Here is a 24,264-nt window from a genome sequence, read left to right on the forward strand (position 1 = left end):
TAGCACTGGGTTGGCTTGTTCCCAGGGGCATCCCTACCTCTTAGCACAGAGGCTAGCAGGTAACGTTAATCATTGTTCATTGAATTAAACAATATGATCTCTGCTCTTGAGGTCTGAAATTTTATTTTCTATGCATTGGTATGCAGGTGTTCGATCCCCTGGAACTGGAGTTACAAACACTTGTAAGTGGCCATGCAGATGGTGGGACTTGAACCCAGGTCCTCTGAAAGAGCAGCCAGTGCTCTTAACTGCTGAGCCATCTCTCCAGCCCCACAAATTTTAACTACAGATATTCAGGGAAACAATATAGATGGGTGGGTAGCGTTGGTTATGTGTGCCCTCGTGTTCTGTATAGATGACCCTTCTAGATGGCAGAAAAGAAAGAAGTTGACGTTCACTGAAGATACAGTAGGATCATTGCCTTTGCGGATGTACCACATGTGACATGATTTAATCATCAATCCCATGAAGCATATATTCCTGTTTCATTGAGCAGGCAGCTAAGAACTGGAGAAATCCTGTCCCGAGACTCTACTATTAGAAGTTGATGAGGCTGGAGCTTAAATTGAGACCAAGCAATGTCTATCACAGTGCCATTAATGGATTAATTAATTGATTAATTAATCTCAGCATAGGAGAAGGGAAGCCAAACTCCACATACTGGATGGAGGGGTAAGTTGGCCCAGGGACAGACATTACAGTAGATGACTTGTTTATAAAAGTCACTGTTCTGGGACTAGAGAGATGACGCAGAAGGTACAAACACTTGATGCTCTTGGAGAGGACCAGGGTTCAGTTCCTAGCGCTCTCGTGACAGCTCACAGTGCTCTGTAACTCCAGAACATGGGCATCGGATGTTCTCTTCTGGCCTCTATGGGTACTTTGACTGGAACCTTTGGGAATCCAGGCCAGCTACCTTCTACATACCGGCAGCAACAGCATCCTAGAGAAACAGAATGCATCATCACAGGGATCTGTGAACATCCACACCCTTGTTTCCTAGCTCTGGAGCGCCGTCATGATTCAAGTTGGTCTGTTGTGCTGTATTGTATGGTGCTGGCAATCAAACCCCAAGCCCAGAACGTACTAGACGAGCCCTTTACCTGACCTGAATTCCCAGGCCTGTCACGATTTCATTTTACTGTTAGTAAGGTGGGGTCCTACTACACTGGAAGTGAGAATATGATCTAAGGTGCTTGTGTCTGAGACATAAAAATATATGTGTTTGAACATAAAGGACAACTCAGCATTTGCATGTTTTCCAACACATATAGACCTATAGATATAACTTTAAAAATAATAAAACCTTCCCTCCATTGTTTTGATATTGTTCCTGAGGAGACTATTTCTGTTCACCCCAGAAAGAGAGGGCAGTAACTGATCAAGTTAATACTTCTGTCTAAGCCCACTGTGGAGGACAAAAGAGCTATCAGGTTACCTTGAGCAAGGCAGCACTTGGGCAGCTGAAGCAAAGCCCAACCCAGCATGGGTGGCAAGTCACGAAACCTGTATCCTGGAGTTCCCTGCCCAACCTGCAGGCAACCACATGTTTGCTGCTTACACAACCTGAGGGACAGGCCTTCTGTGTCCGTTTCCCTCCAGTGAGTCTTGTAAGTTTCTTGAGCCTCCTGATTCTTCTAAGTTTCTTGTGAGTTTCACAAGCCTGTGAGTCTCCCTATGTGTTTTAATCTGGAGAAAATGGCCACACAATTAAATTTACCTTGTTACCGCTCTAGATTCCTTAGCTTAGGTCCACATTTACATCTGGAATTATTCTTTGGCAAAAAAGACCTTATTCTGTCATTTTTTAAATATATTTTTATAAAATTCTTAGAGTTTCACATATGCATACAAAGTATCTTGATAACGTTCACCTTCATTCCTTCCCCCAAAGCCTACCAGATCCACCCAACTCCCATATTCACTAGACACTTTGTGTGCACACACGTGCAGATAGACAGACAGACAGATGGAGAGAGATACAGATATATCCCACTGAATTCAACTTGTGCTGCCATACATAGGCATGGGGCAATCTATTGGAGCAAGGCCCATCTACCAGGGCCACATCTTAAGAACAAAGCAAGCAAGCAAGCAAACAAACAAACAAAAACCTCTCCATCCTCTCCATCCTCCAGAAGCCATCAACTGCTTCTAGCAGTCAGTTCTCATATTTTTCTCAGTCTGAAATTTTTAGACGAAGTTGTTATTTCTGTCTAACTGTTTTCTACCCTCCCCACTTGGAACCCCATTGCATCTGTATTGGACACTCCCTGTCATCTCTGTGTTCATTTTTATTGACCATTCTCCCCCTACGCTTCATCTTCAAGAATCTCTCTTGCTGAGTCTTGAAGGTAACCCGTATTTCTCTCTAAAATATTTAATCTAGGGTATTTTGTTTCAGGCACTCTATTTTTATCCGAGGGAGCTCCGTCCAGCTCTTCGTATCTTTGTTTCCTGGCCCTTCTCGTGTTTGGCTTTCTGTTCTCGTAGCGATGTTGAACCGTTGTTTTAAGGCCTCTATGTGCTAGCTGCGTCATTTCTGTTATCTGTTTCCATCAAAACTATTTTAAATCTTTTATATTTGCGAGTCATATTTATTTGGAATCTTTAAGTGCCTGGCATATTTATTGGATGTTGTATGTGTGTGTGTGTGTGTGAGCGTTTCTACATGATCATCTACATGTGCATGTGGGGTGCACATCTATATTTAGATACATGTGTGCATGCACTTGAGAGGCCAGAGGTTGGAGTAGCTTGTCTCCTCCAGTTGTCATCCACTTTACCTTTTGAGTCAGGATCTCTCCCTGACTTTATTCTCACTCATCCAGCTACACCGGCTCTTCCTGTCTCTGCTTCCCAGGTGCTGGGATTGCAAGTGTACATTGCCCTGTTTGGCTTTTTAAAAATCATGGATGCTGGGGATTGAACCCATGCCCTTATGCTTGTCGGCAAGCATTTTACAGCTGAGCCATGTCTCCAGCTCCTGGGTGACAGACATTTCTAATTCATGCTACTAGCTGTTGTGTAGATCATGTTGTGTTGCTGAGAAAGAACTAGGTTGTGTTCTTGAGAGGGCTGAACACTCTAAGGATTGCTCTGGTCCTTTGTAGGCTTCTTTGTTTGCTTGTTGTTGGGTTTGTTTGTTTGTTTTGAAGCACTGGTAGGGCAGGACCACAGCATCCTTTGGATTTGGGTTAATTTAGTTCAACTCTTATGGTGTGATTTTCCTGAAGATTCTCTTCAGGGTTCTGCCTATTGTGAGTCTCTCTTCTCCAGCTGCTGGGAACACTGTGATGGCAGCTGTAGGGGCTGTGCAGCTGCTGCCTGCCAATAGTCACTGCTCTCACTTGTGCAGAGACCATGAAGCCTCAGGCTCCCTGCGGATCCCCTAAGCACTTTCTCTCTCTTTCCTCCTCTCTATACCTTCCCTGTTCCAATATCTATTTTATAGATTCCAGCCACCTCAGCAACCCTAAACTCCCAGCTTTTTCTTTCTCTTTCCCTCCCTCTTTCTTTCTTTCTTTCTTTCTTCCTTCCTTCCTTCCTTCCTTCCTTCCTTCCTTCCTTCCTTCCTTCTTTCTTTCTTTCTTTCTTTCTTTCTTTCTTTCTTTCTTTCTTTCTTTCTTTCTTTCTCTCTCTCTCTTAGCAAAACATCTAGCTTCTGTTTGGATTGGTTTTCCCTCCTGGTGCCCCAGTCCAGAATTTGCCTTCAGACGGAATGTCTCTTAGGAACCAAAGGCCTATGATCTGTTGCCTAATGTCTGAAAAAAGCATTGCTTCATACGTTTTGTCTGGTTTCTAAGTTGTTTAAAGGAGGAAAGCAGTTCTCACAGTGGTTAATTCTTCCTGGGCAGTAGCAGAAGTTCTATGAATTGCAAAATAACTTGTTAGTAGATGGTGGTCATGTGACCAACTTTTCAATGACCAGAAATAAATAGGATTATTTATGATAAAAATTGAATAACTAAGTTAATAAATAAGATATAAGACCACTAAAAGCCCCATAAAACACCATTTTAGAAAAGAATTCTATAGTGACTGATAAAAGGCCTTGGGTCTGCTGCTGTGCATAAAATTAACTAGTTCCCCATAAGAACATTATGTAAGGGGATGTGGGGTGGATTTGCCTTAGGAAGGGTGTGGCAGACTTTACACCTTGAACCATGAGATCTGACTCTCTTCTCAAGGTCTGAGGCTTCTCCCTAGTAAGCCAACACTATAACCTTTCAATTATTCCCTTTTCAATGGTCAAGTCCTCCAATGTCTCAGAATGTGGACCTAGGAGTTTGTCAACCCTGAGAGATTCACCTGTGATAGGTTCCTTTGTGAATTTCTTAACTAAGTGCTATCTCTGGGATTGCATGTCTGCCCCATATGGCAATCTACTCTTGTCCTACATAAGGTTCCTGAACTGGGTATTCATGGGCCAAAGGAAGGGTTTCTCAAGACTCAGCTCCCAAAGCTTTACATCCCTGGATCCCCTTGAGTATGTAATGTATCATATGTCTCTACCAGGGAGTGTAACATGAGGGCCTGCTTGGAGGGATTTCTGTCCTGTCTGGTTCCTGCATTCGTTAAGTCCCAAGGAAAATTACACAGAGAGGTCTACATAAATTATAAACTGGTTGGCCCATTAGCTCAGGTTTCTTATTAACTCTTATAACTTATATTAACCCATTATTCTTATCTATGTTAGCCACATGGCTCAGTACCTTTTTCAGTGGGGTAGGTCACATCCTGCTTCTTTGGTGTCTGGACAGGACTGGGGAGAGAGCTTCCTACTTCCCAGAATACTCCTGTTCTCCTTGCCCTGCCTCTACTTCCTGTCTGATTGTCCCGCCTCTACTTTCTGCCTAGCTACTGGCCAATCAGCATTTATTTAAAACATAATTGACAGAATACAGAATTGTCCTGCACCAAGGGAGTCTCAGTTTTACACATGCTGGGGATAGCTGGCAATGACTGGAGAGTGTGGTTGTTAGAGCTGGGAGGAGAGAGCCAGGCGTGCCACAAAACATCCTATAGTCACGGAATGGCCCAGAGGGAGGAGAGTGTCAGGCATGCGACGGAACACCCTTCAGTCATGGAATGACCCAGAGGGAGGAGAGAGCCAGACATGCCATAGAACATCCTACAATCACAGAATGGCCCAGACAACAAAGGATTGTCAAGCCAGGAAGATGCGTCTTTGGTTTTCCAATATGATGGGAGAGGCAATATGAAAACACATCTCCTTTCAGACTGCCACAGTGTAATCTGCTCTGTGATTTGTGACATCACTCAGCAGGGGACATCTGAAAAAAAAGTCTTTTTAGTTGTAATTCTAAGAAAATTAGAATATGAGTAGCTATGCCTTGTTTGCTTCTTAATTTTATATCCAGTCATCTGCTCAGACCACACAAGAATTCAAATGCTTGATGGGAGACAATGGACTTCAGTTTTCTCATGATTGCTCTGCCATGAAGCTGGTAAATAATTCAGAAGCATAGTAGAGGCCAGTGACCGGGCAACACCTGGTGCTGTATTATCCATGTCTAAGCACAGTGACTCCAAAGATGACACTCTGCACCTGTCGCTGTTGTTCTGCCTTAATCATGGGTCTAGTGTTCCGTGACTACGGATTAGTAGTAATTAATATTTGTCCCAAGTCTCCTCCACAGAGAACTCTGTACTGGCGGGGCACTTTCAAAAGCACCAAGTGGAAATGGCTCCCTCATAAGGTCCTCCATTGTCCCCAGGTTGAGTCTCTCTCGTAAAGGATGGATTGGTTTTCAAAAGCAAGGGTGGGATTCAGGCATGTCCAATCGGTAACCCATGGACCACATATGCCTCCCCTTCCTCTCTCTCCCACCCCACCCCTCCTTCTCATCTATCTTTGTAGCCAGACTGGCTTCAGGCTCCTGCTCACCTAGCTAGGTATTCCAAGCCCTGAGATGTCTGGCTTTCCTTCTCTGAAGATCACACTATTCGTATTACAAACATCTTCTGAGAGAAGTGACGCCTTCCTCAGCCCGTTTCTCAGTCCCTCCCCTAGAACCTGACAAACCCATCGCACTTCTGACAATTTAAAAACCAAGCCAAGCTCAGGGCAACTCAGCTGTCTGGACATGGAAGATTCCTCCTCCACACACTGAGAGAAGAGAGCAAATAGCTACAAGATAATTAATACAGAGAGACAACATGGGTACTCATCCCGGAATCAACTAGAATCAAACAGCTGAAGCCAAGAGCTAGCTGTGCAGTGGTGGTGCACACCTTTAGTCCCAGCACTTGGGAGGCAGAGGCAAAGGGGTCTCTGTGAGTTCGAGGCCAACCTGGTCTACAAGAGCTAGTTCCAGGGCAGGCTCCAAAGCTACAGAGAAACCCTGTCTCGAAAGATCAAAATAAATAAATAAATAAATAAGAAAAAAAGGCAAGAGCTACGTGGAAAGATCTTAGGACACAAATTTTGAGGAGGGAAAGGGAGAAGATATGACTTATAAGTCAAAAGTAAAGTTTTTAAAGAGTTTAGCCGTAAGGTTCTGGATTTAAGAGATTCTTATTAACCTAGAAATTACTAAACATACTTAATCTCTGTTTCTAAAGTACTCATTACAATGAGTTTAATATATTTATTAAAGTATTTTCTATCTTAAAATGTTGTGATATTTATAAGCAGAGAACTACACATAATAGAATGTGACGACATATAATTAAGATAATAAAAGTATTGTAAACCTGTGTGTGCATGTTTGTCAGCTGGTCTACTTGCTTTCCTGCAGGGCCTAGTGTGGGAGCGCGTGGAGCACTGACTGCCCTCTGGTGGTGAAGTGGAATCAACACCGTGTATGACCTGAGATGCCCACTCTCCATCACGTGGTAGCCGCTGGCAGCAAGGGGCCAGCTGAAGAATGTCTGGTGTTCAAATATGACTGCTGAAAGAGCCTAATTAAAACGCCCCTCGCTTCTACTGGAATCCCTCTTCGACCCTGGGTTTGGAGCCCGGCGGCAGCTCTGAGATGGGGCCTCTGAAGGAAAAACGTCAGTTGTTTCTGCATTCTTGCCAGGGAGCAGCCGCAACTGAGTAGGCGCACGTGGAGGGGGCATGTGGTGACATGGAGCTGGAAATCAACTGCTCTGAATTCTGTGACAGTTTTCCTGACCAGGAGCTGGATCGGAGACCCCTCCATGATCTTTGCAAGACAACCCTTGTAAGTGAGCAGTCATGGGCATCAGTGCTACTCATACACACAGGGGTGGGGGTGGGGATGGTGTGGTGGGCATGCGGGTGGGGGTGGGGGAGATGGTGGGGATGGGGTGGTGGCGGGGGCGGGGATGGTAGAAGAGGAACTGCCATGTAGGACAACTTTGCCCAGCTTTGGCGCTTTCTCTAGAGCCTCCATTCTTGTTTTATTTTGTTTTTCGAGACAAGGTTTCTCTGTGTAGCCCTGGCTGTCCTAGAACTTGCTAGGTAGACCAGGCCAGCCTTGAACTCACAGAGATCCGCCTGCCTCTGCCTCCCGAGTGCTGGGATTAAAGGCGTGCGCCACCACCGCCTGGCCCATCCTTCATTCTTAACGGCTTCTTTTTCTTTTTATGTACCTCCAGATTGACTCACAACACAGCGGTGCAGACGTCTCTCCGCTGTCTCCCGCCCTCTTGGGGGTTATTTGGACTTTTCTCAGCTGTGGATTACTTCTGGTGCTTTTCTTTCTTGCTTTCACAATTCGCTGCAGGAAGAACAGGTAAGCGACTTCCTGCCTGGATTCTCACCTCCTGTAGCCAGTACTGTGAAACCCAGAGTGCTAACATCATGTTGGCCCCACGAGCAGCTTAGCCAGCATCCACCCCTGTGAAGCCTGTGATCACAGGGGTCTTGTCTCCCACGCTCCCCACTTAGAACAGATTGACACATAATGGGCGCTCAGTAAATATGTCTGGTGGTCTTGGAAGGGAGGCCAATCCAAGCCGTGAATGCTGCCAAGAAAATAACTGGGGAAAGCACGTGTTTCGGGGTGAGAGAACTACAAGATTTCTATCATGTAAGCTAGTGCCCGGTCAGCAGGTTACACAAGGATGGCATTGTCTCCCATGTGGTTTGCTCCCAGGGAACCAGTAGCTGAACGCATTCCGGGGCAAGCGTTGTCAGCGGAAACAAAGAAACTTGGGGCTGGAGAGGCAACCTGGCTGGTTGAGTGCCTGCTTAGCATTTACCAAATTCTGGGTTCAGTCTCCTGCATCAAGTACAACCGAATGTGGTGACACGTGCCTGTAATCCCGGAACTCAGGAGGGGAGGCGGGAAGATCAGGAGTTCAAGGTCATTGTTTTCGGGTTTTATTGCTGTGAAAAGAAACCAAGACTAGGTCACTCTTATAAAGAGAAAGTTTCCGTTAGGGTTAGCGTATGGTTTCCGAGGTTTAGTCTATTGGATGAAGAGAGCCAAGGAGACGTGCAGGAGGACGCACCAGAGAAGGAGCTAAGAGTTCTGATCCACAGTCAGCAGGAGGAGACTGGATACCAGCCTGGGTGTAGCTTGAGCATGTAAGACCTCCAAGCATTGCCCCAAGGGTGGACACACTTCTTCCAACAAGGCCACACCTACTCCTACAAGGTCACACCTCCTAATAGTGTCACTACCTATAGGCCAAGCCTGCAAACACCTGAGTCTATGGGACTATTCCTAGTCAAAGCGCCAGTCATCCTTGGCTATAGCGAGTTTGGGATAGGCTCTTCCCTCCTAGTCAGTGGGATGGCTCAGTGGGTAAAGGAACTTGCTGCCAAGATTGATGACCTGAGTTTAATCTCTGAGACCCCACATGGTAGAGGGAGAAAACTAGCTGTTGTAAGTTTTACACACACACACACACACACACACACACACACACACACACACACATGCTGAAACTTCACACTCCCAAAAAGGAAAGAAAGCCTTAACCTTGGAATACCACGCCACGGGCTCCCACAGTACACACAGTGACCAGTTCAGTGGCTGCAGGGGCTGTGCCTTCCCTACCCACGGAGCTGAAGGAGCAGAAGAGGACACAGAAGAGACATTAACCCATGTTAAGAACAGACAAGCGCAATCCCTCGATTGCTGAAGCATTGGGTCTAGAGTCCACTTTAAGCTTCAGTGACCATGCTGTCCTTTGAGGATGAATGCCATCAAACCTACATTTTGAGTTTTAAGACTACAAAGGCGAACAGTGATTCTGGGTACACGGCTTCGTGGATATTTGCTGAGGATTAGTGTTTGAACTGGGAAAATTAGTATTTTGTTAGCTATAAAGTTAAATGTAGTTTGAGCGTTATGCTTTCAAGAACAACTTAGTCTTTTTCTTCTGACCAAGACCCATAATTTTTATGAAATTGTTCACAAGGCAGGATTTATCAAACATAGGGGTAAAGATGGCTCAAAGGTTAAGAGTTCTGGTTGCTCTTCCAGATGACTCAGGTTTGATTCCCAGCTACAGGTCAGCTCTCATCCCTCTGTAACACCAGTTCCAGAGCACCCAAGGGCCTCTTCTGGCCTCTGCAGGTACCAAGCACACATGTGGCGCACAGACAGGCATGCAAGCAAAACACCCATGCACCCAGAATTAAATTAAAGTTTAAAAGCTTTATCAAACATGCATGCATACTACTAAAACAGGAACACCTGCTGGGTGTGATGGCGCACGCCTTTAATCCCAGCACTTGGGAAGCAGAGGCAGATGGATCTCTGAGTTCAAGATCAGCCTAGGCTACAGAGTGAGTTCCAGGACAGCCAGGACTCCACAGAGAAAACCTGTCTCGAAAGAACAAAACCAAACCCAGAAGCACCTATGAGCAGCACTGAGGTGGAAACACCTATATTTTTGTCTTTCCACTAAACATTTCCTGCCTGTCTTGTTTGCAGTGGGAGTGTGACTTGGCACAATGAATGAGAAGCCCCGTAGATCAAATTACAGTGTGTGGCGATGTAGTTTATGAGATCTGAAAGGGAAGATGAAAGAATCCATTTTTTTTTTTGAGAGTACCTTACTGAACATAAAATTTGTTCAAATGAGGCAACATCACAATCAGATGGTCTGGCTTATTTCTGTCGAGGTCTCCTGTGCATGCGTGCTATGTGTGAGTGTGTGTTCCTGCATATGAGTGTGCAAGTGATTAATATGAATGCCAAAGGAAGAAAAGCATATTACTGAAACGAAATAGTATAATGATGGTTACGTTTAGTTGTAGACATTGCATTTTTTTTATTTTAAAGTAAAATTAGCATAGTCGACAACAGAAAACCAGTAAAGATGTAGGAAACCTGAACAAACTGGTACTTGTATGACCCTCCTCCCAACAACATCAGGCTCAAATTCTTAACAAGGACACGCACAACATTTGCCAGATTTACCTAGGAAGATTCATTGATCCTGATTACAAAAGTCCTTAAGATCTCCATGCTTTCTTGAGAAGGCTGAGACTCAGCTTTTCTTCATTCTTTCCATTTCTGAGAGTGCTGTATTATCATCCGAGTGAGGCTGATCCTGTTACAGTCAGTAGAAAATGTTCAGTGGACTGAATACTTATATGCCCAGGATACCGTGTAAAATGTGATTTATGGGTTGCGGAGACCTTAAAATTTATCTGTCCCCTGGGTAGAGAAACATGAACAAGATGAGGTACATTCTATTTGGGGGTGGGAAATGGCTTTCAAGCAGAAGTGGGGCTAGCGGGGGAGGGAGAGGACCAGTAGGAAGGGTTGGGGACTGGGGAAGGGTCGACAAAACAAAGAATATGTGAAAATGCCATAATGAAATCCATTGCCTTTATACTGATTTTTAAGGCACTGGTTTTAAAACCCCATGTTGAAGCCCTAATGCCTTGATGCTGGGTAGGACCTGTGCTGTTTTCGTATTGATTGCTCCAGGGCCATCATCTTTGTGGTTTGACTCATTGGAGCTGAAAGCAAGGTGATGGGAAGGACAGGCCAGCAATCCCAATCACTTAGGGCGGAGGAAAAGCTTGTGCACGGAGTTCTGGGATCATAGCTGTAACCTTTGACCTTGTGATTGCTAACCGGGACAGGAGAAGAGGAAGCAGTCCAGCTGGGAACAGACACTGGCCATGTAGCTCAAGTTAGGAAGACATCAGCAGGGTCAGGGGCTGGATGGAGCAGAGGGGCCAGGAACAGATCCTACAAGAAGCTGCGATTCACAGAAGGAAAATATTATTTGGGTCGTCGTTTCCAAGGGATTGAGCAGCGAGCTAAGAGCAGATGTAGTATTTATGAGGTCAGATGCCACTGGTGTGCAGGAACAGGGCAAGAAAGGAGACGCAATGCGGATGCAGGGTGCTGGGTGGGGAGGTCTTTCCTGGGTCCTGTCTCTGGAAAGGAGTACGGTGGGAGTGTGTGGAGGCAGTAGGGGTTAATAGTGGGGTCTCAGCACAGGGCCTAGATAAACATCAAGCCCAGATGAACTGCTCACATCGTCCTTCAAACATCTGTGTATGGGAATTTACGTAACTAGCCAAGCATAGTGGCATAAACCTTGGGAATCAGAAGCTGGAGGATCACCGGTTCAAGACCAGCCGGGGCTACATAGAAAATCCCTGTCTGAGAAAAACAAAAATAAATAAGTAACTAAAACAAAAAGAGACGCAAGGGCGGGCAAGATAATAAAGTGGTAAAAGCACTTACTGCCGAGCCTGTTCACCTGACTTCAGTCCCAGGGCCCATATGGAGGAAGCAGAGAGCTGACTCCCTCAAGTTTTCCTCTGATCTCCATATGCATTCCATGGTATGCATGCACATGCACACAAACAGACAAACACACTGGACAGACAGACAGACAGACAGCTGAACACAACTGTCATTAGCCTCTTACAGCTGATGATGGATGGCATTTGCTGAATTGGGAGAAGGGAGTTTTAACTCCCTTACCAAATATTGAGATCCTTGAACTCTTTTTCTAAAAAAAAAAAAAAAAAAGTTAAAGATTCGGTTTTATGCTCATTGGTGTTTTGTCTGTAGGTGTGTCTGCACGCAGTGCCCTCGGAGTCAGGAAAAGGACACCATATCCCCTAAAACTGGAGTGACAGGCAGGTGTGAGTTGCCATGTAGATGCTGGGACTCGAACCCTGGCCCAGTACTCTCACCACTGAGCCATCTCTCCAACCCCCCCCCCCTTTCTGGATTTTTAATATTTATTAATTTACTAGTGGTGCTGAGGGTCGAACCCAGGGCCTTGCTTGCGCTAGGCCATTAGTCTGCCATTGGCCATGCCCGACCTCCTGAGTGTTTTCTTCATTGCTCTCCATTGTGCCCAGATTACGCTGTTTCCCAGGGGAGCACGTCCAAGTCCCGGGATAAACTCTTGGAACGCAGCTCCAGGTCTACACAGACTGCGCATAGCAAAGCAGCCGCTTTTCACCGTAGCCCCTCCCCTCGTGTTTGCCCCCCTCCCCGGACCCCAGACAGGACCTGGAAAGTTCCAGATCCCCAGCCCTTCTGGTTGTGGTTCTTCCAACTGTCCTCTCAGTCCTGTCGCCCCACTGAAGCGGGGCTGTCCTTGGCGCACTAGCGCCACAGCAACGGTAGGCTGCCCTTCTGAGTCAGGTTCTCGTTACCTACAGATCTGTGAGTTCAAGGCCAGGTTGGTCTGCACACAGGGATCTGGGCCAACTGGGACTGCAGACAGACTCTGTCTGTAAAAATAAATGCGCGCACACACACACACACACCCTAAATTGTCAAGCCGTGTGCCAGATACTATCTAGGTTCTAGGGGTTATATTAAAGGATAAACTAACCATCTCCTTCATGGAATTTGGTTTCTCAGAACAGAGGAGCCAGGAAGTAAAGCATAAATATAAGGGATTTTAGTGAACAGGGAGAGTGGATGGGAGCGCTCGGGGTGGCCATGCTGGCCATGCTGGTTTAGAGTGGCCAGGAAGGCCTTGCTGAGAAGGTAACAGCACTTGAAAATAGACTAGAACGGCTTGAGAAACCAGTCATAGAGAAGACCAGACAGACAGAGAAAACAGAAAGAAGTCCTGAGGAGGGAACACCCAGTGTTCAGAGGAAAGGAAGGAGACCAGTGTGGCTGGGTCGAATTAAATGAGGCCGAAGGGAGGAGGGTGGGATCAAAGGAGCAATGGGGCAAGATCTACAGGCACTTCGTAGGTCGGCAGAATTGTCTTTGGCTTGTGCCCTGCATGTGACAGGTAGCCATGTTAGGACTGGAGCTGAGAAATAGCATTGGGTAGGACGTCTAGCTGCTGTTTTATGAATAGAGCATTAGCATTTAAAGGAGTTGGACAGAATTATCTTAAATAAAACCATCTCTCTGGATGCCTTAATCCAGGCACCTAGATGGTAAAACAGAAATTCTTGGTTTGGCTCATGGCTGGTAAGTGGGCACTAGCCCTACTAGCCTGGGCTGTGGTTCCCTGGCGGGGCGTGTCCACATCCACTCTCTCTGTTTAATGATCTTTGCCACGGGGGGGGGGGGGGGGGGGGGGGGGGGGGGGGGGGGGTTTGGCATGGAAGGAGGCTCTCTCGAGGGACAGGGCCCTTGGTCCAGGCTGAGAGAAATTTGGTTCTGAGAGGGATGAATAGCTAACTCCGACGGTACTGTTCCTTTTCATTTTTGTTATTTGAGTACGTGTGCGTGCGTGCGTGCGTGTGTGCGTGTGTGTGTGTGTGTGTGTGTGTGTGTATATATACACAAGAGTGCAGGTAACTGAAGTGACCATAGCGGTGTCAAATACCTCTGAAGCTAGAGTTACAAACATCTGTGAGCTGCCTGATGTGAGCACTAGGAACGGCATTCATGTCCTCTGTAAAAACAGCGTGTGCCCCTAACCACTAAACCTTCTCTCCAGCCCCTCCAATGGAACTGCCCTGTGTGGGCCACTGGATAAAAACTCAAGGAACAAAAGAAAGAAGACTGAATAAAAATAGAAAAAGAAGGGGCTGTTTTATATTCAAACAGAATATGAAGAGGAAGATCGTTAAATTTCTCTACATTGAAACGAAGAATCTGGGTGTGGTGGTTACTTGGGAAGCAGAGGCAGGAGGATTTCTGCTAGTTTGAGGCCAGCCTGCTCACGAAGCAAGCTCCAGGACAGCCAGGAGTACATAGATCTTGTAGATAGATAGATAGATAGATAGATAGATAGATAGATAGATAGATATTGAATTCTTCTGTTAAAGATACCTTTTCTGTTAAAGAAAAGGCTGCCAAGCTACAGAGTGAGACAATGTATTCACCATGTATGCATCAGTAAAGGGTTTTTATCCAGAACTATAAATCAATGAGAAAAACAGAAAAACTCTTTTTTTTTCTTTTATTGAGGTTAGATTCTTTCTCATACAACATATCCTGATTATAAACCCCACCCCTTTATTCCTCCTCCTTGCTCTTTACCTCCCCTCCCTCCAGGTCCACTTCCCTTTCTGTCTCTCATTAGAAAAGAGCAGGATTCTAAGAGATAACAAACATAACAAAATAAAACATATTAAGATAAAGTTTTTTAATGGAGAAAGGATTTGAAGTGGCACTTCACAAACAGTCCAGCTAGCCCAGAAACGAATAAAGGTCAACCAGAGACATGGAAATTGAAGTCACAGTGGACAGCCTACAAGGCTTGCTTAATGTCTAGTAGGCAAAAGATGGACAAAATTAAGTTTGGAGAAGATGAAGAGCAATAGGAATTCTTATGCATTGTGATGGAAGTATAGTTGCTTAGCTAGAGGGATACCCATCTGAGAAATACCTCATGGTGCAAGGCATTGTGTGAATGTCATAGCCCATTACACACACCCAGACGGCACTGCCTACCACAGACCTAGGCTACAGAGATTACCGCTGTATATGCAGACTGTATGCATGTGGTATCTGAGGGTATATATAGATTCATTCACTTTGCAAAAGTGTTTAGCAAGGTCTATAAATCTTGAACATATTCATACCCTGTATGTCTGAAATCCAAGAAAAACTGCACATATAGCCACCAAAATACATTTACTAGAAAATTCTTAGCAGTACTATTTATAACAAACCTATTTCAGCCCACTTTGTGTTGCTCTAGCGGAGCGTCTAAGACTTGAGTTATGTGTACAGAAAAGAGCTCTATTTGACTCTTGATTCTGGCAGCTGGAAAGTTCAAACAGAATGGCGCTACTGCTGGGTTAGAGGCCCCTAGCTGTATCTCAACATGACAGAACAGCGAACTAAAAATGCACCAAAGAGGCCAAGCATGTGGGGGTAACCAACATAATCTCACAAGAACAACCTATGGCCATGAGGTGGACATTAGTCCCTTCCATGGAGGTGCCATGGCCCAAATCACCCTTTGATGTCCCATCACCTGGCAACAGTGTTACACTGGGAACCACATCTCAACATCAGTTTGGGTGGGAACAGACCATATTCACACCATAGTCAAACTGTGAAGACACCATAAGCAGCTCAAATGCCCATCAACAGTTTTACCATCACAGTACCTTCAGATGCATCCCATAAAATGACGCTCCAGGACAATATAGTGGTCTCCAGTTATCTGCCATAGTACCATGGCTCTCTGAGAAATATTGTCTACCAAAACAAGGCAAACACAAGGTTATACCTGGCACGGTATAATGAGAAGCACAAATACAGACAAGCTAGCCTGTCAGAAGTCGGGGGGGAGGGGTTGACCCTAGGTCGGCAGAGAGAAAGGGGAGGCGACATGGTGACCAGCGGAGCAAGGGACAGGCTTCCTTGAGCTGTGCGCTGGATGCAGAGGCATGTTTGGTGTGAATTACTGAACTGTATATTCATACATATCAGTTCATCTTTGTTTCTGTTTTGTTTTGGATTTGTGTTTGGTTTTTATTTGGTTTTTAGACAGTCTTGCTATGTAGCCCTGGCCTGCCTGGTGTGTCGCCTAATCTGGCCTCAAATTCAAGGCAATCTTCCTGCTTCAACCTAGAAGGCTGGGATTATAGGCATAGACCACCTTCATGCCCCACTGTGTATATTTTTCTTCAATGTGCTTTTAAAAGTGTCATTGGGTTTCTTTTTCCCACAAGATGAAAACCTCCAAAACTGATGTATGTCAGTTATAAGAAACAAAAATTCTTAGATATAATTTTTTTCTGGAAAAATATTCTTACTTATGTCTATATTATATATGTTGAAGGACATGATGATTAGTTATACTGTAAATGTGAAGCGAACTCTGTAACACTTGTTTATATATCACTGATTTAAAAAGAAAACAAAAGGAGGAGAAGAAGGAGGAGAACTTGGGCCAGCAAGACCACTTAGCTGATAAAGGTGCCTGCTGGCAAGCCTGACAACTTGGATTTGATCCCCAGAACCCACGTGGTGAAAGGAGAGAGCCAACTCCTGCCAGTTGTTCTTTGACAACCAACATATGGCCTGGTTCATGCTCATACACGCGCATGCACACACACACACACACACACACACACCAAGTACAAGAAGAAAAAAGAACATGTTTATCAAAAGACTCAATTAAATGGCAGCAAAAGTACACACAATAAAAGAAAACCACACCAAAGTTAAAACTTGTGCACCCAGGGGATGGAGAGACAGCTCAGTTTAAGAGCAAACACTGCTCTTGCAAAGGGCCAGGGTTCAGTTCTCAGCACCCGCATCAGGTTGCTCACAATGGCCTGTAACTCCAAAGTCAGGAGATCTGACACCTCACACAGATGTACATGCAGGCAAAACAGCAATGCACATAAAGCTAAAAACACAAAAAAAGAAGTGTTTTAAAACCATACATCAAGTCAAGGGTTTATATCTAGATATTTGAAGGAATGTATAATAACATGTTTACCCAGTGATAAAAGACAAACCAAAATAAAATGGTTGTGGGAAACCAGCTCTGCCCTTTGTGGTTCATGTCAGCAGGCCATCCGTGTGGGACATAATCTCACTCTCAGGATGAAGAGTGGAAATTGGGTAGAACCATCTTGTAAAACAGTATAAAGTGGGTCAGGAATCTGAACAGACGTATCTGAAAAGATATATAGAAATTAAGCAGGTACTCCTTAAGTAGGAAGAGGAAGGCAGATCAACCCAGTCGCTAACTTTCCACCCACTATGGCTATAATTTAGAAGTTAATAAGTGATTTTGAGGCTGTGGCATAATGTTACCATTCTCATATATACAATGTTACCATTCCCATATATACAATGTTACCATTCCCATATATACAATGTTACTGTTCTCATATATACAATGTTACCATTCCCGTATATACAATGTTGCCATTCTCATGCATACAATGCTACCATTCTCATATATACAATGTTACCATTCCCATATATACAATGTTACCACTCCCATATATATATATATATACAATGTTACCATTCCCATATATACAATGATACCATTCTCATATATACAATGTTACCATTCTCATATATACAATGCTACCATTCTCGTATATACAATGTTACCATTCTCATATATACAATGTTACCATTCTCATATATACAATGTTACCATTCCCATATATATACAATGTTACCACGGGAGTGGAGCTGCTATGGATGTCCTTTGAGAATCCCGAGTGTTAATCCTAAGTATCTAAGGAAATGAAAACATGTGTCCACATCTAAACTTATAAATGGATGTCCATGGTTTTATTTATAATAGCTCCAGAGTGGGAATAACTAACCCACGTCAGCTTTAAAAAGCCAGTCACAAAGTGGCGTGCAATAGTTCAAGGTCAGAACTAACTCAATTATAGTGTGAGAAGTCAGTGCCGCGTTTTGCCTTTAGAAAGGAAAGGTAGCAATTACCATATTCTCGTTTTGGACTTGGGTGATGGTCACAGGGATGTCCTCTTTGTGGCAGTTCCCTGAACTACATTTATAATCCGTGTACATAAAAAATAGCTTCCCTTGTCCGCAGTCCTTACGTTTTAAAGCAAACTGTCAGAAATGTGTAATTATAGGACTCATGGACAGGAAGTAGCTACACCTTCAGGGGGCTATGGGACATGGGGACCAAGGGTTAACTTCTGCGTGCCCTCTTTCCATAATTTTAGATGTCATGAGCACCGTGCTCCCCAGATTCACGTGTGGAAGTCCTAATGTGCCTGCATATGGAGACAGAGTCTTTACAGAAAAATGACTTAAGTTAGGTGACAGCACTAATCCCCAGGGCTGGTGTCCTGAGGGTGCACGCAGCAGACGCACCTGCTGGTGCGGAAGAGCCTGCGAGGACCCGGCAGGCAGCTGTCCACAGGCGGGAAGAGATGCTGCGCTCCAAACACAGCCTTGCTCAATGCATGATCTTGGGCTTCTAGCGAGAATAAAATCCTGTTGTCTAATTCCTCAAGCCTGTGGCGTTTTGTCAAGGGAGTCTGCGCGGATTGATTTGGCGGATATTCCCTCGTGTTCAACTGTCTTTCTCTGATCAGATACTGTGTGGGGACTTAGTCCTACATTTCCTGTGCTCTCCCGTTTTCAGTAACTGTAACTGAATATCCATAGTTTACTCGATTAGGGTACTAACTAGATTTGAGAATAAGCTAACATTAACCTACACCTGATCCCTCCCTCTTCACTTCCCACGAGGCCAGGAGCTTGGTAAAAACCATTGTGGTTCACCAGATAGTGAATATGTTTTCAAGCATTTTGAATTTGGCAATAGCAGCTGACTGTGTGTGTGTGTGTGTGTGCGCGCGCGCGCGCGCGCGCGTGCGCGCACACTCAGCACACGCGCCTCCTGTCTGTCTGCCTGTCTGTGGTGGGCAGGGTGGTGATGGCTACGCTGATCTATGCACAATAACCTTTGTTTCTATCTGACTGAGCAGATAGATGTACGGATTAATCATTGTCACTCCTAGATGGCGCAGCTGCCGCTGTCCCCCACTGCCCCCCTCGCTCCTGATAGATTTATCAGGGTGCTTTGTTTGTTGGAAAACATGCCCGAGCACAAAAGAGCTAACAAATTGGAGTCACTTACCTGTAAGTAAAGATTTCTAGAAACATAGTTTGGTTTTTTTTATTTCCTACACATCTTTAAATACACACCTTGAACCTTTAGAAAGAGGAGGAAGAGGAGGAAGAAAAGAAAGAGAAGGCAATACCAGCGGCCATGCTGTTTCTGGGACGCTGGGATGATGCTTTCCCTTCTGATATTTTGATGTGGCACGGCCTGCAGCCTAGGACTGCAAAGAAGCAAGTCCCACTCCGTGCCTTCTTCAGACCTAGGAATACCTTGCTTCTGGTCCCACAAAAATGAATGGTCTGGGTTTACTTAGCACTAAATATTTTATAGCAAGACCATCTATAGTGATATTTTATTTGCATTTTAATAAATAAAGATTGCCTAGAGATCAGAATGCAAAGCTAAGCCACTAGAGGCCAGGGAGTGGTGGCACACACCTTTACTCCCAGGACTCAGGAGACAGAGGTAGAGGGATCTCTGTGAGTTCAAGGCTACCCTGGACTACAAGAGTGATCCAGAAACAACAGATCCAGGTCGGGGTGGCTCACACCTTTAAGCCTAGTGTTTGGGAGTCACACACCTTTAATCCCAGCACTAGGGAGGTGGAGACAAGAGCAATATGGCTGGGCAGAGAGAGAAATATAAAGGGAGGGACAGGAACTCACTGGAGTATGGAGTCTGTGGATTCATGGAGATAAGATCTCACCCTTATGATCTAAAGATTTAGTAGAGGGAAAGGTCTCTCTAGCGGTTGGATGCTTTGCTTTTCTGATCTTTAGCTTGAACCCCAATATCTGTATCTGGAATCTTATTATTTGTGCTACAACCATCTACAACCCTCAGATCATAACTACCACTCCCTGGGGCCTAACACTCTTATTATCCAGTTGTCTCCACGGCTCCTGCTGATCAACCCCTGGGGATCCTGACACAGGCCTGGATGGACATTAGGCATTTTGGAACTTGGCCCCAAAACCCAGTGTAGTTTAGTGGGTCTGAGCTTTCATCTGTTTTCATTCTGCTGCCCCAACAGTCACCAGATCATGTATGTCAGCACGCCCCAGGGTAAAGCTAAAGGGAGCAGACCACAGCTGTCAAGATCTGTTCATTCCTTTCTGAAGGGCAATTGCCCGCCCACAGTCCTAGACCTGGGGAAGATGTCTCAGCCAGCCTGGGCCTGTATGCCCCCACCCTCCCCTCCTTGGGCACTGTGGGGGTTTTCTGCCTGATAAACTCACGTTCACATTCTGCTCTTTTGTCTGTCTGTCCTTTCTTCCCCAGAATATCTCCTGGCTGTGCACATCCTAATGTATTCAGTCCCTTGCTCACCACTGCCTCTGATGTCAAGGTTTGTGTATCTGCCTGCAAGATTTAAAGTCTTCTCATTTAAATTCTTTGGCTACCGTTTGTCAGTGCTGACAATATTTCTACCTCTAGAAGCGACAACAGTCATCTTTGCAAAACACAGATACACATCAGCCTTCATGGTTGGGGCTGTCTCCCAAAGCAAGAGACTTAAAGCACCTATTAGCGGTAGCTCATTTTGGACAAACTCTATTATAGAAACACTGCTTTAACATTATATATTTTTTTGCCTGTACTGTCTGTTAGATGGTAATAACCATTCTAAAATTTACTGTTTCACAGATTAAAAAAATTATAGATAGAAATAAAATATATTATAAAAATTATAAATAGAAAAATACTATAGATAAAGCATTTTATATATAATAGCCTAAATTTACATATCTGAACCTTTTCTTCTTCTTGCATGTACTTATTTATCTATGTGTGTATGGGATCACGGTCATGTACATGCTACCGTGTGCACTTAGCAGTCAGAGGACAACTTTCAGGAGTTGGTAATTCAGATTGCCAGGCTTAGGAACAATCACCCTTGCTCACAGAGCCGCCTCACTGGCCTCGTATCCAAACTTTTAAGTGGTAGTTTATCTTTCAAGTGTTCAGGAATTGTATTCTGCCAGACTCACTCAGGATCTCTTCACACCTCCATGGTCTGTTTCTTTCTTGGCTTCAAAATTGTCAGGCCTCATTTATTAGGGTTTCTTTTAACTCATGTTTTCCTTCCATGTTATTTTTCTCTTCTCCTCAAAGTGGCTAATGTCAGACAGTCCACGCTGGATATACTCTGAGAACGTAGCCTAGGCGACTCCCTTCCTTTCCATCCCGATGCTCAGGCTGTTGGGAAACATAGTAAAACAGAAATGTGCTAAGCAAAGGGCATCATCCTCAAGGAACCGTGAGTAGGAACCCCTCGGACCTGCAAGATGACAGGAGAAATCCAGAGGCCCTTTTGATGTCTTTGGAGATGGGGCTCATATACCATACATCAACCCTGCCTTTCAGAAGTTTGCAGTACAGTCTCACCGTCCGGAAGCCATCACTAGACAGTAAATTCAAGGATCACTAATCCCAGACCACTTTATTACCCCAAAGGTACCCTGTGCTAGTTTGCAGCTTCTCTCCAGTCCTCCTCCCCTGGGCCCCTGGAAACCAATGATCCTTTCTATATCTGTAGCTTTGTCTGTTCCAGACTCTTCGTGTAAATGGATTCACACATTAATGTCTGGCTTCTTTTATTATTAGTATAATGTTATTATTAGTAGTATAATGTTAGCATGTTTCAAGTGTATTCGTGTGGTAGGATCAATCAGCGTTTCATTTCTTTTTGTGACTGAGTAGCATCCCATTACATGGATGCCACACATTTTGTTTATCCATTCGTCAGCTAACAGATGCTTCTTTTTTCCTGCTTTGAGGCTGTCATTCAATAAAATGCTGCTCGGGGAATTCACATGTAAGTCATTATGTAAGCATACATTTTGCTTGCCATGGAACAGAGTTTCATGGCAACTGTTTAACCTACCTTTAAAACTGTTTAACAAAAAGGCTACATAATTTAAAGTCTCACCAACAGTCTATGGAGACTCCTACTTCTCCACATCCTCACCAGTGCCCGTATGCATGACCTGTTCAATTCCAGTCATCCCAATGGATATAAAGCTGTGTCTCACGGTTTTCATTTCCATTTCCTTGATGACCAACGATGCTGAGAGTTTTTTCATATTCTTATTGGTCATTTCAGTATCTTTGCTGGAGACATGCCTATCCAAATCCTTTGATAATTCCAAAAATATTCATTACTTTATAGGGATGTACTTAAATTAGTGTATGTCAAACTTGATTTGCTTTAAGCTCTCCTATGAGACTTTTTAAAACAAAATCTTCATGCTGGGGGCTAGAGAGATGACTCTGACCTTAAAAGCACTTGTTGCTTTGTAAAGGGCCAGGTTCAGTTTCCAATACTGATGTGGTGACTCACAACCACTGGTAACTCCAGTTTCAGAAGATCAATGCTCTCTTCTGGTATCCATGGGCACTGCATGCACGCACATGGTAAACATATATGCATTCAGGCAGAACACTTATATAATAAAAAAAAAAGTGTCCCGGGTGGTGGTGGCGCACACCTTTAATCCCAGCACTCAGGAGGCAGAAGCAGGTGGATCTCTGTGAGTTCAAGGCCAGCCTGGTCTACAAGAGCAAGTTCTGGGACAGGCACCAAAGCTACAGAGAAACCTTGTCTCAAAAAAATAAATAAATAAAAATTAAAAAGTGCATCTTTAAAAAAAAATAACACTTAGGCTTGGCTTCCAGTTAAATCAGAATATCAAGCAGACATTAAAAATCTATGCATGTGATTAAAGTTTTTGAGAAACATTGCTACAGACGTGATGTAGGAGGGTCTTCTATCTATCTGTTGCTTTCATTGGTTAATTAATAAAGAAAACTGCTTGGCCTGATGGACCAGACCTTACGTGGGTGGAATAGACAGAACAGAATTCTGGTAGGAAAAAAGCAGAGTCTGACAGACACCATGCTTCTCCTACCCAGGATGGACCGTGGTTAGACTCATGCTGGTAAGTCACAGTCAAGTGGCGGTACACATTAATAGAAATGGGTTAATCAAGATGTGAGAGTTAGTCAGTAAGAGGCTGGAGCTAATGGGCCAGGCAGTATTTAAATGAATACAGTTTGTGTCTTGTTATTTCTGGTGTAAAGCTAGCCGTGCGGGAGCTGGATGGGACGAAAAGCAGGCCTGCTTGCCTCATCACTACACAAACGCGCTGACCAAGCCCATGATGCTAACACAGAAACATTAACAGCACAGAAACACAGACATTATGCAAGTTATAAATCAGAGAGTTGACTCAAATATAAGTCATCAAGTGGCTGATGGGGCCAAAAGGCAGTGATTAGCTATTTAATGGGGGGGGATAATAAAATGAACATCTCTGCCAAGATTTAATCCCAGCATTCAGGAAGCAGAAGCAGGCGGATCTCTGTGAGTTTGAGGCCAGCCTGGTCTACAGAGCGAGTTCCAGGACAGGCTCCAAAGCCACAGAGAAACCCTGTCTCGAAAGAAAAAGAAAGAAGGAAGGAAAGGGAAATGAGCATCCCTGTTACAGGAAGTTTCAAACTGCCTAGAGCTAGAGAAAATGACCTAGCTGTGAGTCTTATCCAGGAGACACTCTCATGAGGTAACCATGCGTGCGTGAGAATTAAAGTAGACCTGTGCGTCATGACACAATTAAATCTGTGAGCCCAGGGAACTTATCTCAACATTTGATGTTCACTAAGGGGAAAAAAAATATTCTCTAGGAAAAATTGAAAGGTGGTTTTGAAAGTCACAGGAGCAGTGGAGGCTATTTTTAAAGACTTTATTAGAAGCGTAGCAAAAGAGCCAGTGAGGAATTTTCAGAAATCTAAGCACATGAAAACGTGACCGTCACAGCGGTTACTGCTGGAGGAAAACGACGTCTTTTTTTTTTTTTTTTTTTTTTTTGTTTGTTTTTTTTTGACGTCTTTCAAAGAATGTAAAAGAGGAAGAGGGCTCACAGAGTGTTGGGTTAGGAACAGTGTCGGGCGTGTGTGTTAGACATTTAGAAGTGCTTTTGAAGAGAGCTAAGAGCACATAAGGGGATTATTTTTAAATCTATTAAAAGGAGGAAGCTGGAATGACAGTGGCATCTTTTGCTGCTCTAGGGAGCACAGGGACTGCTCCACTTGCAGAAGACAATGGGCTGCATAATTTCACACCTCTGAGCCTACTGGGAACACCAGAGTTACTGTCACCCCTAAGCTGCCTCCCAACGGGACCCAGTTACAGTCATCGAGTATTTCTCTGGATTTTACAAATTCCTGTTTAGGCAGTCAAATAAATACAGGTTAGCGTTTAGAAGGCTTCCAGAAGCATCTTCCCTTGGTTGTCCCTCTCCCTGAAGCTTTCACCCCCACCCACCC

General features: G+C 44.5%; 1 protein-coding gene across 1 annotated transcript in view; it reads left to right on the top strand.

The window, feature by feature from the left end:
* The first annotated feature begins 6,779 nt into the window (after positions 1-6,779).
* Gpr156 (G protein-coupled receptor 156) overlaps positions 6,780-24,264 on the top strand; it is a 58,834-nt gene continuing 41,349 nt past the window's right edge. Inside the window, exons 1-2 of the mRNA XM_050149101.1 lie at positions 6,780-7,193; positions 7,591-7,727. Of these exons, the coding sequence (XP_050005058.1) occupies positions 7,098-7,193; positions 7,591-7,727 (233 nt within the window). The 5' untranslated portion in view covers positions 6,780-7,097. The remainder of the gene's footprint in view (positions 7,194-7,590; positions 7,728-24,264) is intronic.

Source organism: Alexandromys fortis, unplaced genomic scaffold, assembly GCF_014885135.2.
Source record: "Alexandromys fortis isolate MF-2015 unplaced genomic scaffold, M_Fortis_MF-2015_v1.1 scaffold_4, whole genome shotgun sequence".
NCBI lineage: Eukaryota > Metazoa > Chordata > Mammalia > Rodentia > Cricetidae > Alexandromys > Alexandromys fortis.